At 28.6% G+C, this 14025-nt stretch overlaps 2 protein-coding genes across 2 annotated transcripts; both read left to right on the top strand.

The window, feature by feature from the left end:
- Positions 1-6958: 6958 nt before the first annotated feature.
- LOC108452452 (ethylene-responsive transcription factor ERF061-like) lies at positions 6959-8112 on the top strand. The gene has a single exon (XM_017750242.2). The coding sequence runs from the start codon at positions 7168-7170 to the stop codon at positions 8056-8058; it is 891 nt and encodes a 296-aa protein (XP_017605731.1). The 5' UTR covers positions 6959-7167; the 3' UTR covers positions 8059-8112.
- A 1378-nt stretch (positions 8113-9490) lies between these two features.
- On the top strand, positions 9491-12866 carry LOC108480291 (abscisic acid receptor PYL8-like). The gene is made up of 4 exons (XM_017783229.2): positions 9491-9875; positions 10410-10625; positions 11435-11683; positions 12551-12866. The coding sequence occupies exons 1-3, from the start codon at positions 9729-9731 to the stop codon at positions 11651-11653; spliced, it is 582 nt and encodes a 193-aa protein (XP_017638718.1). The 5' UTR covers positions 9491-9728; the 3' UTR covers positions 11654-11683; positions 12551-12866.
- Positions 12867-14025: the final 1159 nt, after the last annotated feature.

Genomic DNA, 14025 nt, shown 5'->3' with positions numbered 1-14025 from the left:
TCATTACTTTAATATCTAGACTACCATTTTGTTTTAGTATATCTTTTAAGTAAAAAGTTGTCAATAAAAATATAAGACGTGATGCGTTTTATAATTAGAAAAAAAAAAAGAAAGCCAAATCAAGCTTAAAGCTTTTTTATTTAAAAATAATAAATATTTTTAAATAACATGTATATATATATATATATGAGAATTTGAAGTGTATGCCTATTCTAATATATATCCCAATAAACCCCTGCCAAATTACTAAAATTGAGATTGGCCAATAAGAAGAAACCTTAAGAAAAGAACTGAAGTTTTAATTGAGATGGGTGGGAACATCATAATTCTCAGCCATTATATTTGAAAAAAAGTGAATAAAAAAATTGTTAAGTCTATCTAAATGATAAATTTCTTTAAAGTGCCCCACCTAGGCTCGGCGGTGGATGTAGCCTACACGTATATAAGTCAACCATAATCTTAGATTTCATGCCAAGTAGAAAACTAAAAGTCAACCTATTTCAGTAGATAAAGAGGAGAAGTCAAGTAACTAAATTATTCAAACTGGCCTGGTCCATCGTTCATATTATAAAATTCTTAAAATAAACAAATGTTCAAAAAGTTTTCATGGAAGACCATACCGAGACAGCTCATTGAACTGTTGAAGTGAATTAGGGAGGACCTTGATTTGACATATGGTTATATCTCTCATGTTTCAAACCATTTCTAACGCTATGTTTGACCCTGTTTTGCCTCATGGCTATGGATCTTCCTAGGCTGGCAATTATAGTATTTAATACAACTTTTTTTTTTCTCTTAATTATATGTCAAGAGAAGGATGTGAAAATTTACACTTCGACTTATTTTTTTTAGAAAGATATATCATCGCTTTATAGTAATTTATTTGTTATATTGTAATTCTTTTAAACAATTAAAAATTAACATATGTTAAAATTTACATGAAATATTAATTTTAAAAATAAAATCGTTCAAATAACCATCTTCTTATTAATAGGTGATATCTAATGAAGGCGTTAAAAAGGCTGCAAGGGCCAAGACTCTCTTGAGAAAATATTACTTCGGCTGATTAGCAAATGGTAAAATAATACTTTGAATCTTTCAAAATGTTAAAAATTTAATTAGTATTTCAAAATTATAAATATATATGCTAAGACAATAATGAAATTATAAGTTCTCATAAAATATATATAATTCAATTCTATCCCTTTAAAAAAAAATTTGACTTCGCTGTAGATACCTGAAAATGAAGAAACTTCCCAACCATTATAAATTATCCCTACACTAGAAAAACACCAATAATGAATCTAAAAATAAAATATTTATATTTCATTATTAAAACCTTTTAAAAATTAAAATTCAAACTTAAACCATTTGGAATAAAACTTTTAGGTTTAACCCAATAAGTTATATTTTCATTTACTAAAAGAAAATCATGACTTCACCCTGATAAACACAAAACTCTCTCACCCTCCTTTTTGTACCTCTCTTATCATTTTCATGCCTTTGGCTAATTTAGGTATCAAATGAAGTTGGAAAATCTGATGCTGACATCCTTTGATTTTTCTTTCTTCCTTATAAGTCCTTAAAACTACCAGCATTCACAAAGACCTTAACAGAATTCATAGACATTAACATTTGTTGAACTGATATTATCTTTTAAGAGAAACAATTAATAAAACAACCAACTCAATTCAGGATTCATTAATGCACTCTTTTTGTTGATTAATTTAATAAAGGCACTAAAGGCAATTATCAAAAAGAGTTGACAAAAGGGAAAAAGTAAAACTCCATTGGCTTTGTAAGCAAGGATTAAAAAGTCAAAATGGAGAACCCATGATAGCCCCAAATTTTTATGTGGTGTTGGATGCAATTGCAAAAATACCTGCGAAATATGCTAAACCCACAATGAAGGCAACCCATTTAATTGGATGATTAAAATGCTTTATATCTTAAACTAATAATTTTCTTCTCCAACTCCATTGAGATAAAAGCCACCAATATCATTAATTATATTATCCATATATCCCTTTAGTCGGCACTTGCTGGGACACCCATTAATTTTATAACTAGAATTTTTAGCTGGACGATGTACAAAATTCTTTTATATCTCAAACTTCAACTAGTTAGGTTAAATCACTATATATAAATATATATTCTTATATAAATAATATAGAGCATGTCACGTAAATGTTAACCGTTAACATGTGTATTTGTCACTCATCCGGCGAGGTATGGTTCAATTAGTTAGGGTTTTGTTCCCTACTAACCTGACTAGTTGATTAACAGCTCGTCACTTGCATAGTTTTACCCTGCTCACTTACATTTTTTAGGGGAGTAATGTATCACCACACATAGCTCTTGGCTAATTACCTCTAATACATTACATTAATAAATCGTGCCTTATATATATATATATGAGCTATTACGAGGAAACTAGAGAGAAACAAACATTCAATATATATTATAATAAATTTTGAGTTATAATTATTTTAAATTAAAAAAGTTTAAATCAACTTTGATCAAAAGATCAAAATTAAGCATTTTATGTATAAATATGGATTCGATGTAGATTATAATATATTAAATCATAAATAAGAATAAAATACATATGAAATATTTCATTTAATAAATGTGTTCTGATAATGTTGTGTTTTTCCTATATATAAATATTCGTCTTATCATTACAAACAAGGCCAAATGTTTCCTAGTAATTGGCAAATGTGGACAAAACCTTATGCCAAAATGGCGGTGGCCATGCATTTCATTGCATCAATGTCTTTCTTACATTTTATGTATGAATGAATTAGTTTCCTTCAAACAACTTTCTCTCTCTAAATAATATTTTGAATTAAAATTTCAACTAAAAATAATAATAATAAAATATGAATTAAATTTTAACTCGATTAGAATCAAGACTATTGTCAGTGTAGAAAGGCGTGAGCTTAAGTATACTAAGCGCATTATCTTTTTATTTATGGGTTAGATAGATGTTATAAGTAATTTTAAGTATTTTATAAAAAAATATATGATAAGAATTTATAATGAGATATTATTAAAAAAATTACTAACAAAATTAATTGCTTCTAGCCATTGACTTGAGTTTTTTAAATCTAAATATCTAGGAAATTTGATCATTAATTATTCTTATTTTATATGTAAAATTTTGAAAATTGTGTCTTTTCACATTTTTAAATATTATATATCAATATTTTTAGTATATACTTTTAGAAAAGCAGTATTATTAAAATTAAATTTTGACACAAGGTGATAGGAAAACATAATTATGTAATAAATATATTTAAAAAATTTATATAGAAAATAAATAAAATTTTAATGGAAATGATAAAATAGAAATGTTGAGTGTCTTAATTACAAATTTTATTATTTGCATGTATTTTTTCTATTTATTTATAGAAAAATAATTAAAAATAAAAACACTCAAAAAATATAATTTTTAGTAAAATAATAATATTTTAACTAATACTCGATTAACTCGTAATATTAACTTAATTAGTAACTTAATTTATAATATAAATTATTTTCAAGAAAACCCATTAACTAAGATGATAAGTGTTGCATCACATTTTCTTTGGGAAAAAGACCCCAAAACGACAAAAAAAAGAAAAGGAAATTTAAAAAGTCAACCATAATAGATGACAGAGTCAAAGCATGGTTGACTTTTAACCGACAGTTAGGTTTCACTTCACATGCGAACTCAAATCTTCTATTTTATTTTTCAAATTTTGTATTGTTGAGAATTTAAAAATATTCGTATACCGTGTTAAATATTTTAAAATTTATTACAATCATATTTAAAATATTATAAATTCTTATTATAATAAAAATTGTTAATGAATTAAAAAACTTTTCCCTTTTTTTCTTTTAAGTCTTTTATTTATTTATTATCTTTTGTTTTATTTAATTAGCGGCAGTGTTAATTTTTAGATTAGCTATTGCCCGCCTTTTTCTCACCTCATCAACTATTTAGTTCTTTTTTCTTTTCATTCACTACACATGTATTTTTTTTCAGTTTACATATTTATTTTGTGGATATATTTGTTATCTTTGCAAGTTACAATGGACAGATGACAGTGCCTGTCGTTCACTAAAACTCTATCGTCGACCACTAGTTTTTATTGGAAAGTGGATGACTTTTCATCAACTTCTTAATATGTTTCTATTTTGAGAGTATTCTAGAATAATAAATGATTTTATGAGTTGATTTGGACACATGTTGTCTTAAGTTCTATATGTTTTATATTTGTTTTTTTATTGTTTAATAAATTTTCAATTTTAGAACGTTTTGTCTGCTCTTGTAGCACGTTTTCTAGTCTTGGTTATGCATGCATTCTTAATTTTACAAGTGATTTTAGGGATGATTTTGTTGTCGTCCTCTAGTTTGGTGAATGCTTGATTCTTTTGTCGAATTTTGCTCGTCACTTTAGACCATCTAGGGTTAATTTCATTATCATATTAAGTGTTTGCAATTATTCCAAATATGCCGTGCATGAATTGTGTCAAAATCAATTGTTAATATACAATAATATGTTATTAATGCTGAGGATAAAACATTTGTTGTGTTAATAAAATTTATCATTTACCATTTAGGAGTATTTAATATTTTTTTTAAATGGTATGATTTTCTTCATTAAATAAATTAATAAATTTAACTTTAAAAAATTATTAATGAATCATAATAATTGACCTACATTAAGCAAAATCCATAGATATATAATAACGGAGAAAAAAGGGCTGAGAAAATTTACAAAGTTGACTTGTTGTTAGTATTCTATTTTAGAAATAATAAAAAGTACCGACCGACCTGTTTGTGGAGGATGTGGGGGCCCACCATCTTGCATCAAAGTCAAAATCTGAAACTGAAAATTGACTCTACGACACAAGATTTACGGGGTTCCCATATCTTTGTAAGATTGCTGACGTGTGAATTACGGTCTCGCCCTTTTTGGCCTTCTTGTTCTTCTTTGTTAAGGATAAACCCGTGTTTTATCCTGTCTAAATATAAATTGAAAGTTGATTTGAATTGAGATATTTAGATAAATTTTACATTAAAAATTTATTATTATCCAAATCAAACCAAATTCTATTATTAATTTAATTTGTAAATAATTTTATTTTTTATGATGTAAAATAAATATTTTATTTTAAATTAGTTAAATTAATTTATTTGTTTTCAACAAATCAATGGTTATTAGTTATTTTATTTACTTGAAATTGTAATTTTTTAAATATTTATGAAATATATTCTAACAAATAATATCTGAAAGTTAAAAATAAAGTTCATTTTATTAAAAATAAGTTGAAAATTTCAAAAACAAAAATAGTAAAAAAAAAACTAAAACTTGAATAGGTTCAAATTTTTAAAAATTTGATTTAACCGAACTAAACTCACTAATAATCCTACTATATACGAGGTTAAAATATTTCAATTTTTAATGTAATTATGCTTTATATGAATTTTATTTAAATTATAACTATTCAAACACATCTTATTTGTGATTAATATTTTGATGAACACAATATTAAAAATATATCAAATTAGAAGTAAAATTGATATGAGTTGGGTCGAAGCTTCTGTACTTGTGTTTTCTTTAAATTTAATTCATTTACTATAATTCAATGATTTTAGTTTTTCTATTTTCGAAATATTGATATTCATTTTTCTCCATTAATTCCATCTGATAAGTTGATCCCTCCTATTTTGTTTAAACACGTGAATACATGAAACATTCACATTCCCTTTCTTTTTTCTCTCAGAATTTTTGCATATTAAAAAAAAAAAAGGTCAAATGGCACCAAAATTCATGATATAAGTGTCACATTGCCATTTGTTTTAAAAATAAGTAATGGTGAATTTTTGAAAGAATTAATAAAAATTTAACTTCAGAGCTAAAATATAAATTCTGAAAGTAAAAAGACTAAAAGGATTAGTACATAAGCTAAGTTAATTAAAAATATATATATAATTATTTTCACAATATTTTTGAAAAATATATTATTACATGTGTGATATTATGTCAATTTGTCGTTTTTACATAATATTCATAAAAAATTATGCCGTTTTAGTTAATATATTTAACTATTATTATTTAAGTCAAGACTGGAATTTCAAAACCTAAAAAGTATAAAAATTAAAGTAATTAAATTGAAGAATAGAGATTGAAGCCCAACTTACACATAATATAAAACTAATAAACGTAATTTAATTTAACATATTTAACTACTAATATTTAGGTTAAAATTAAATTTTGAAATATATATGAACTAAAACTGATAATTTTAGAATAAATGGACTAAATCTATAAATTGTATATAATACAAGGGCTAATAAAATATTCAATGTAAACAAACTGATAAAAAAAAAAAAGGGGCCAAAATTGGATTTTATTTCTCTTTAAGGGACAGAAGGTGGTGGCGGCCATTACAGTGTAATCCAATTAACTTGATCTTAAAAGGTAGAGATAAAATAAACTTTTAATCCTTGAATTTAGTAAATTATTTTTAATTTGATCTTTAAATTTTGTCTACATTAATCTTAAAATTGATAATTTTATGAATTTCATCCTTAAACTTAGATGTTGTTAAGGTGTGATGGCCTAGCATGAAAATTTAAAATTTTTACACAAAATGTAAAAATACAAAAAAATAAAAATAAAATTTTTTTTGAACATTTCAAAAAAATTTAAAAAAATTAAGTGATGACATGGTAAAATCTCATAATATCACATAATTATACTTTAACAATATCGAAGTTCATGCACCAAATTGGCAAAACCTGCCCAGTTCCGAGATTAAAAGAATCAAAGACCAAAGTGGGAAAAAAGTTATAAGTTAAGGGACTAAATGTCAAAAAGATACGTTAAGACACTGACAAAGTTTCCCAACTTCGCTTTACCGTGCAGCTATAAATACACCAAGCTGGAAGCCTGGAACTAGTTTCTGGTCTCTCCTGCATAATTATTCTACAAATCTTCCCTTTGAATCTTATTTGTTCTTCATTTCTATCTTCCAAAATCAGGGTTTTTCTTTTAATTTGTGTCTATGAGATTTTAAATTCAACCCAACAGTTCTTCTTCATCCTTCAAATATTCATTTCTTCTACCTCTGTTAAAGACTGCTTCCGCTGTTTTGGTTCCCAAGAAAAAAAAAATGCAAAAAACAGATCATGTTTGTGGATTCAACGACGGTGCTAATATCGGGTCTTCGTTATCACAGCTCATATTATCAGGAGGCTCAAATACCATAGATTCAATCTTCTCTCGTTGCGCACCATCATCAACCATGGCCGGCGTTTACGAACCATTAGGCTCTTCAGTCTATCACCGGCAAAGGGACCTCCTCGAAAAATTCAGCCACGAGAAGAAAGAAAACGCTTCGTTTTCATTCAAATGTCTAAAGAATCCGATTCAAAACAGCCAAAACCATGCATCGACGTCGGCAGCGGCTAAATACTTGAGCAGCCCACAAAAGAAGAACCTTTATAGGGGAGTAAGACAAAGACGGTGGGGTAAATGGGTAGCCGAGATCAGACTTCCACAAAACAGAAAGCGTGTCTGGTTAGGCACTTACGAAACAGCTGAAACTGCCGCTTTGGCATATGATCGAGCAGCTTATAAACTTAGAGGGGACTACGCGAGGTTGAATTTCCCAAATTTGAAGGACCCAAGCAAGTTTGGGTTTGTAGATTGTGCTCAGTTCAATTCCTTGAAGAACATGGTGGACGCTAAGATTCAAGCCATTTGTCAAAAGATGAAAACAGAGAGAACTAAAAAGAAGGCCAAGAAGGGCAACTTTGATTGTCCAGGATGTTCATCGTCTTCGTCGTTGTCGCCTATGGTTGTTAGCGACGATTTAAGCAAGGAGTTGATGTCGCCGACGGTGTCTGGAGATGGGTTTTTGAGAACTGAGAATTCATCGTCCTCCGTTTCGAATGATTATCCGATGATGGTGGTGGCAGAGGAACTGCCGTTCGAGGACGAGTTGCTTGCGAGAATGCCATCTTTTGATGCTGAATTGTTATGGGATTGTCTTGCTAAATAGAATTACGTAGCTACCATTTGCGTTTCTCATAATGAAAAGTTATCTTTCTTTTTCTTTTTCTTTTTTTTTTTATCGAATGTTTAAAAATAGATAAAATAGTTTTATGAATTAAATTAAAGAGTAATTTAATTTTATATTAAAAATTATTTAATTTTACAGTTAAAAATTGATAAAATTTTAATAATTAAATTAATTTATTCTTTAATTTAATTAATTTATTTTTTAATAAAACTGGTAAAATGTAATATTATAACTATTGTTAATTTCTAAATGGTAGGGGTGTTTTGGGATGATTTTATCTAATTTAATGTTGCCTGGTTTAGGCTTTTAGTAGTTTTTTTAAAGGTATTGTGTACCTTTGCGTTTTGTACGAAAATGCAATTTAGAATATGATCATTTAATTGAGATGAGTGCGTTTTTAATATGATTATGGTGCTTCAACTTAATAAAACCGAATAGAATAGCAATAAAATGGAATAAATAAATAATAAATATTATATTTTATGGTTGGTGGAATGAAATAGGTTAATAAAAGGTATAATATTATTTGGTCGGTAAAATTATTTAAGGGATAGATTTAACTCATAACTTTACATTTGATATAAAATATTATTTTATTTATTATTAATTTTATAATAATTTAAACAGATTACGTGAATTAAAATGTCAATTTTTATTATCATAAATTGTATTTAAATGTTATTATCAGTAATAACCATTTTATTGAGCAAATCCTTTTTTCCAACGTAATGAATTATTTCATTAAATTAGAGGTGTTCATGGGTTAATTAGGTCGAACCGAGATTTGATTTTAAAAATTTTTAAGTCCAAACTTGTTCTTAGGGCCAACTTGCTTAAAAAGTCTATTTTATTATTTTAAAAGTAATAAAATAATAAAAATTATATTTTTAATTATAATTAAATTTAATTTTTCAAATATACTTTTTATCATTTTAATTGAAATCGGGTCGAGTTTGGTAGAGGTGCAAAAATCTTTGTCCAAATCTGATCAAGTCAAGTCGAACAGAATTAACCCTTCAACCATTAGACAAATCTACTGAATAAGGGAATGGATGAGAGAATAGAAGATTAATTCCTCCAACAGAACATTTGTTAGTAAATGTTAGCTATTTCTTTTTAAAAGAAAACTAACTTAATCTAACCTAATTAAATCAGTGTTAAACCTCAAATCAAACTTAAACTTTAAAATTAAAATTTGATCCAACTCGAGTTGAATTTCGAAGCTGGAATTTAGGTTCGAGTAAACCATTGGGCAGGATATTTTGGGCTAAAAGAATTGGCCCAATAATTAAGAGACCCAGGGGCAAAGCAAAAGCCTTTAAATACGCAGTCGTTTTTAACTTTAAGTACGTTCCTGAAAAGTACGAATAAACGATAATGCCCAAGTTTATTCTTTTGCCACTTGCTTCTTCTTTTTCCAATATTATATTAAATAATTAATAATTAATAATTCCAGGTGATGAGATGCGAAAAAAGCAGGACCTTTCGCTCTTGGACCTGCCCGATGTCGTTTCGTTTCGGACCTTTCTAGTATTCCTGTAATCCAAACCCGAACCCGCTAATTTCTCCTTCCCCGCCGTCGGCTTTTTTACCAGTTTTTTTTGCCCGTCTCTCATCCCCGCGCTAGGGTTTCTGCTAAGGTTACCTCGATGGTGACCAATAATTATATCACCATGAACGGGAACAGGTTTACTAAGGTAGAAGAAGAGTTCATCAAGAAGTACCATAAACACGACGTTAAAGAAAATCAGTGCAGCTCTTCGCTCGTTAAACACATCAAAGCTCCAGTTCATCTTGTATGTTTCTCTTTTTTTTCTTGTTAATTGCTTTCAATAATAATTACTTCTTTTAATAGAATGAATTGGGTTGGTGTTAGATCCGTACATAGATCTGGAAATGGAAGTCTTTTTTGCTTAGTTCCGTATTCTTCCTTTCATTTTTCATTGCATGTTGATTGAATATATATAGGAGATCGAAATTAAAGTAGGGGTTGATTAGAATTGTGAAGTTATCACTGAACTTTAGCTATTTATAGCGTGTGATTTTAATTAGTAACTTTTGATTGAGGAGTAATTAGTAGAATTTACTTCGTAAAATTGTTGTTTTCTTGTATAATTTTGCTAAGTATTTGCTTTGTTTGAATAGAAATGGAACAGGAGATTTTCGTTAAACTTTCATTTCACTCAAGTGTGGAAATGAAGTCTAAAGGTTGTGTAGTTGCAAATAAGACTACTTTGAGATTAAGTTTCAGGGTTTAATTTGTTTGATTGAAGGCAAACTTGGAACTGTTTTCTTTGTTAATGAACAATTATCGGTCTTTGATCAATCAGGTTTGGTCTTTGGTGAGGAGATTTGATGAACCCCAGAAGTACAAGCCATTTGTTAGTAGGTGTGTTCTACAAGGTGACCTTCAGATTGGAAGTGTTAGAGAAGTCAATGTTAAGTCAGGTTTGCCGGCCACAACTAGCACCGAAAGGTTAGAGTATCTAGATGATGACAAGCACATCTTGAGCATGAGGATTGTTGGAGGAGATCACAGGTTGAAGGTATGAATTTTCCATTTGATTGAAGTCTTTATACACCATATACGAAAAATTTAAATGCATGCTCATTGAGTTCCTATAATTTTTTAGTTTTTAAACATATGATCTCGACTGAGGTATAGTTATTCATCTCAAACTAACTTCTTTCTGTCTCGTATTATTTGATATGTTTCTGTTAGATTATGTAAATACATAAATACCTAAAAATGTTGCAAGGCTTTGGATATGGTTACCTGTACGGTGGAGTATTGAATATGCCAACTTCTGTTGCCAGTCATCGAAATAAGACTAGATCAAGTACAAATTATCAAAATCATTATTCAATCTATGAAGTCTTTTAGGGTCTTTTTTTTTAATTACGAAACTTGAAATTGGAGTTGTGAAACTAGGAGATATATATCGTACATATTGACTTGCCAAAGCTATGTCTGCTGAATTTGGCTAGTCGCATGAATGACCTTCTTGGCTGCACTCTGTCTGGGGCAATTTATATGCGTTATGTGGCCTTATCCTCTCTACTCAATTATTTTTGTTGGCAATTTATATTGTGCTACTGGTACATTTAACCTAGACCATATCAGGTTGGAACTGCCATTGATTTCCTCGTTTTTTGCATGGAATGTAATGGATCTGGTATTATGTGCCTCCTTTTGTTTTAATATTTGAATTTATATGAATGCTATTGTACCAATCCTGCATTGACCCCTTCTTTTCTGGGTCGAATTTTGAACTTCATAATGTAACCTAAACTTACATCATGATCTAATTTGCTGAAACTGCAAAATTATCCCTTGTGCTATGCAAATTGGCAGAACTACTCATCCATTGTTACAGTCCATCCCAAGGTCATTGATGGCAGACCAGGAACATTGGTGATCGAATCATTTGTAGTGGATGTACCAGAAGGGAACACCAAGGATGAAACATGCTACTTTGTCGAGGCATTGATAAAGTGCAACCTCAAGTCACTGGCTGATGTTTCAGAGCGTTTGGCTGTTCAGGATCGGACTGAGCCGATCGAAAGAATGTGAATAATCCAGGTCCCAATTAGCACCATCAAGGTAAATCATTGTGGGTGATAAGTAAGATACTCTTGTTATTAGATTCCCTGGTAGCAGAGTGAACTTCTCTATTGTATTTTATGCTTCTTTGTTACTAGAACATGATCTCTAGGTGTCTTCTGTTGATAGTAGCTGACAATTAAAACTCATCCGCGGCCTACGGATTTACTAAATGAAGAAACAAAATCGAAAATTTCTTGGTGGTGTTCTCTATGTTGAATAATAGGGGTGGTGAAATTGTTATTTGTTTGTAAATATGTAAACAGGGATAGACACTGTTAATATCTTTAGTTTTTGCATGTTCCTGTTGTAGAAAAGTCAGGTCTGGTAGATATAATGGTATGTATGTTGGTAATTGGTAAATGATATGAATTGACTTATGTAGCAAGTTATTTGTACTAATCTGAAAAGGGTCTTTTTTTATATATATATATATTTCTGGTATTGTTTTTATTTTTATTTTTTTTGGTTTAGTGTAAATAAGACATTGGTGCTCGCAAGCTTTTTGAGGTCAATTTGAAAAAAAATTCGAACTCTGATTTGGTAATTTTCGAGTTGAGTTCGAGCTTGAGCTATCAATGGAGTTAAATTTGAGCTTTTAGTAATAATCAACTCGAATAGCTTGCTAATCTTATCGAACTTTTCATATTTTTATATTATTAAATTATGATATTATCTTTAATATATATTATTAACATTAAATTTAATCATCGAGCCAAGTTCGAGCTTGAGTACAAAAATTAGTAAATAAACTTAACCGAATTCGAACATGAGATTAAAAATAGATGTTTGATCGAGTTCAAGTTGACAACATTTGAGCTTGGCTCAGTTCAATTACAACTCTAAGAGAAAGAATGCTTGATGTAGGGTTCTCTACCAGGAAGGCATTTGGAGTGTTGTAATTAAGATATAGGCAGGTTGAGCAAAATGTTAGCGTCGCCCATTAAATGCAAGGGAGGCTCCAATTCTAGGGACCGTTATCCGATAAAATGTTGGATGGTGTGTATTTCGTGAGAGCATTACTTTGTTTCCTTTAAAAAGATAAATTGTCATCCAGTTGGATCAGACCAATGTACGAATCGAAACTCTCAAAATTTCTGTCATTCTCGGGTGTTTTTTTTCACATATTTGAACTCTTAAAGAGTGCATTTTTGTGGAATAGATAATTGTTCTATTATTTCAATTGGTATCCGTACAATGGATTATTTGTGTGTTATATTTCAATTTTGATTATATGAAAGTGCACTTGAAGATAACAAAATATTAAAAGATCTAAAAGTATATAAAGAAGATAATTCCAAATTAAGATTTTACGATATTATCTAATTCAAATTATTTTTATTTAGTTCAGATAGCCAAAATAAATCGAATCCATTATTTGCAACGCCCCCAATAGGCAGATTAACTACAGCTAAAGCTAAAAGCTGAGAATCTAAAAGGGGGAAAAAAAAAAAGTAACGTTCTAATCAAAATCCTTCGTAGCTACGCTAAGCTTTTCTATTATTTGAGTGTCAATTTTTATCTTTAGTTTAAAGAATATTTGGTACAGTTTAGTTTTAATATTTAATTTTTTTCAATTTAAAATTTAAATTTAAATTTAATATTCAATTTAGTACTCAGATTAAATGGTATCATATGATCTCATGAATATTTGTCACTTATACTCTAATAAAAAAATATAAATACTTAATTAAGATAAAAAAATTAAATATCAATTCAAATATTAAAATCAAACTCAAATAATTAACAATTTGAAAAACTTAAGTATTAAAATTAAATATTAAAATTGAATTCAAGTATTAATTATTAAATTAAACAAAGTAAAGAAATATTATATTAACCATTTTCTGTTTATAATGTTGAAAGCTGTGGATTACGAGTATGGGTGGCATTGCCAGTCCAACCAACCATTCCAATAATACACACACATATACATAAATAAATATTTATCAAGGAAAAGTAGGTAACAACAAAAGCATACAGCGCCCAACTTTGATGGCTTCCTCGAAATTTGTACTGCCCATTAACCATGCCTTATCTTTATTATAATTTATAAAATCCTATTGGCAGATAAATAATAATTTACATAATCATAACAAAAGTATGAAATGACGTGCAAAAGAAAACGTCTGGAAGTGTACATTTCGGTACGTTAGCAACATCAACAAAACTTTTATAATGTCCACTGTTTGTCTAAAACGCCGTTTATTTCAATATTGAAAAAAAAGAAAGAATAATGTTACGGTATTAGTAGTACTACTACTTTTGCATTTTCTTCTCTAAATTTTAATAATAATAAATTTAACTCTTTTACCAATTTAATTATTATTTAATTAAATTTT

The sequence above is a fragment of the Gossypium arboreum genome, chromosome 11, assembly GCF_025698485.1.
Source record: "Gossypium arboreum isolate Shixiya-1 chromosome 11, ASM2569848v2, whole genome shotgun sequence".
NCBI classification, from domain to species: domain Eukaryota; kingdom Viridiplantae; phylum Streptophyta; class Magnoliopsida; order Malvales; family Malvaceae; genus Gossypium; species Gossypium arboreum.
Note: the sequence above shows the minus strand (reverse complement) of the source record. Positions and strands in the feature narration are given on the sequence as shown.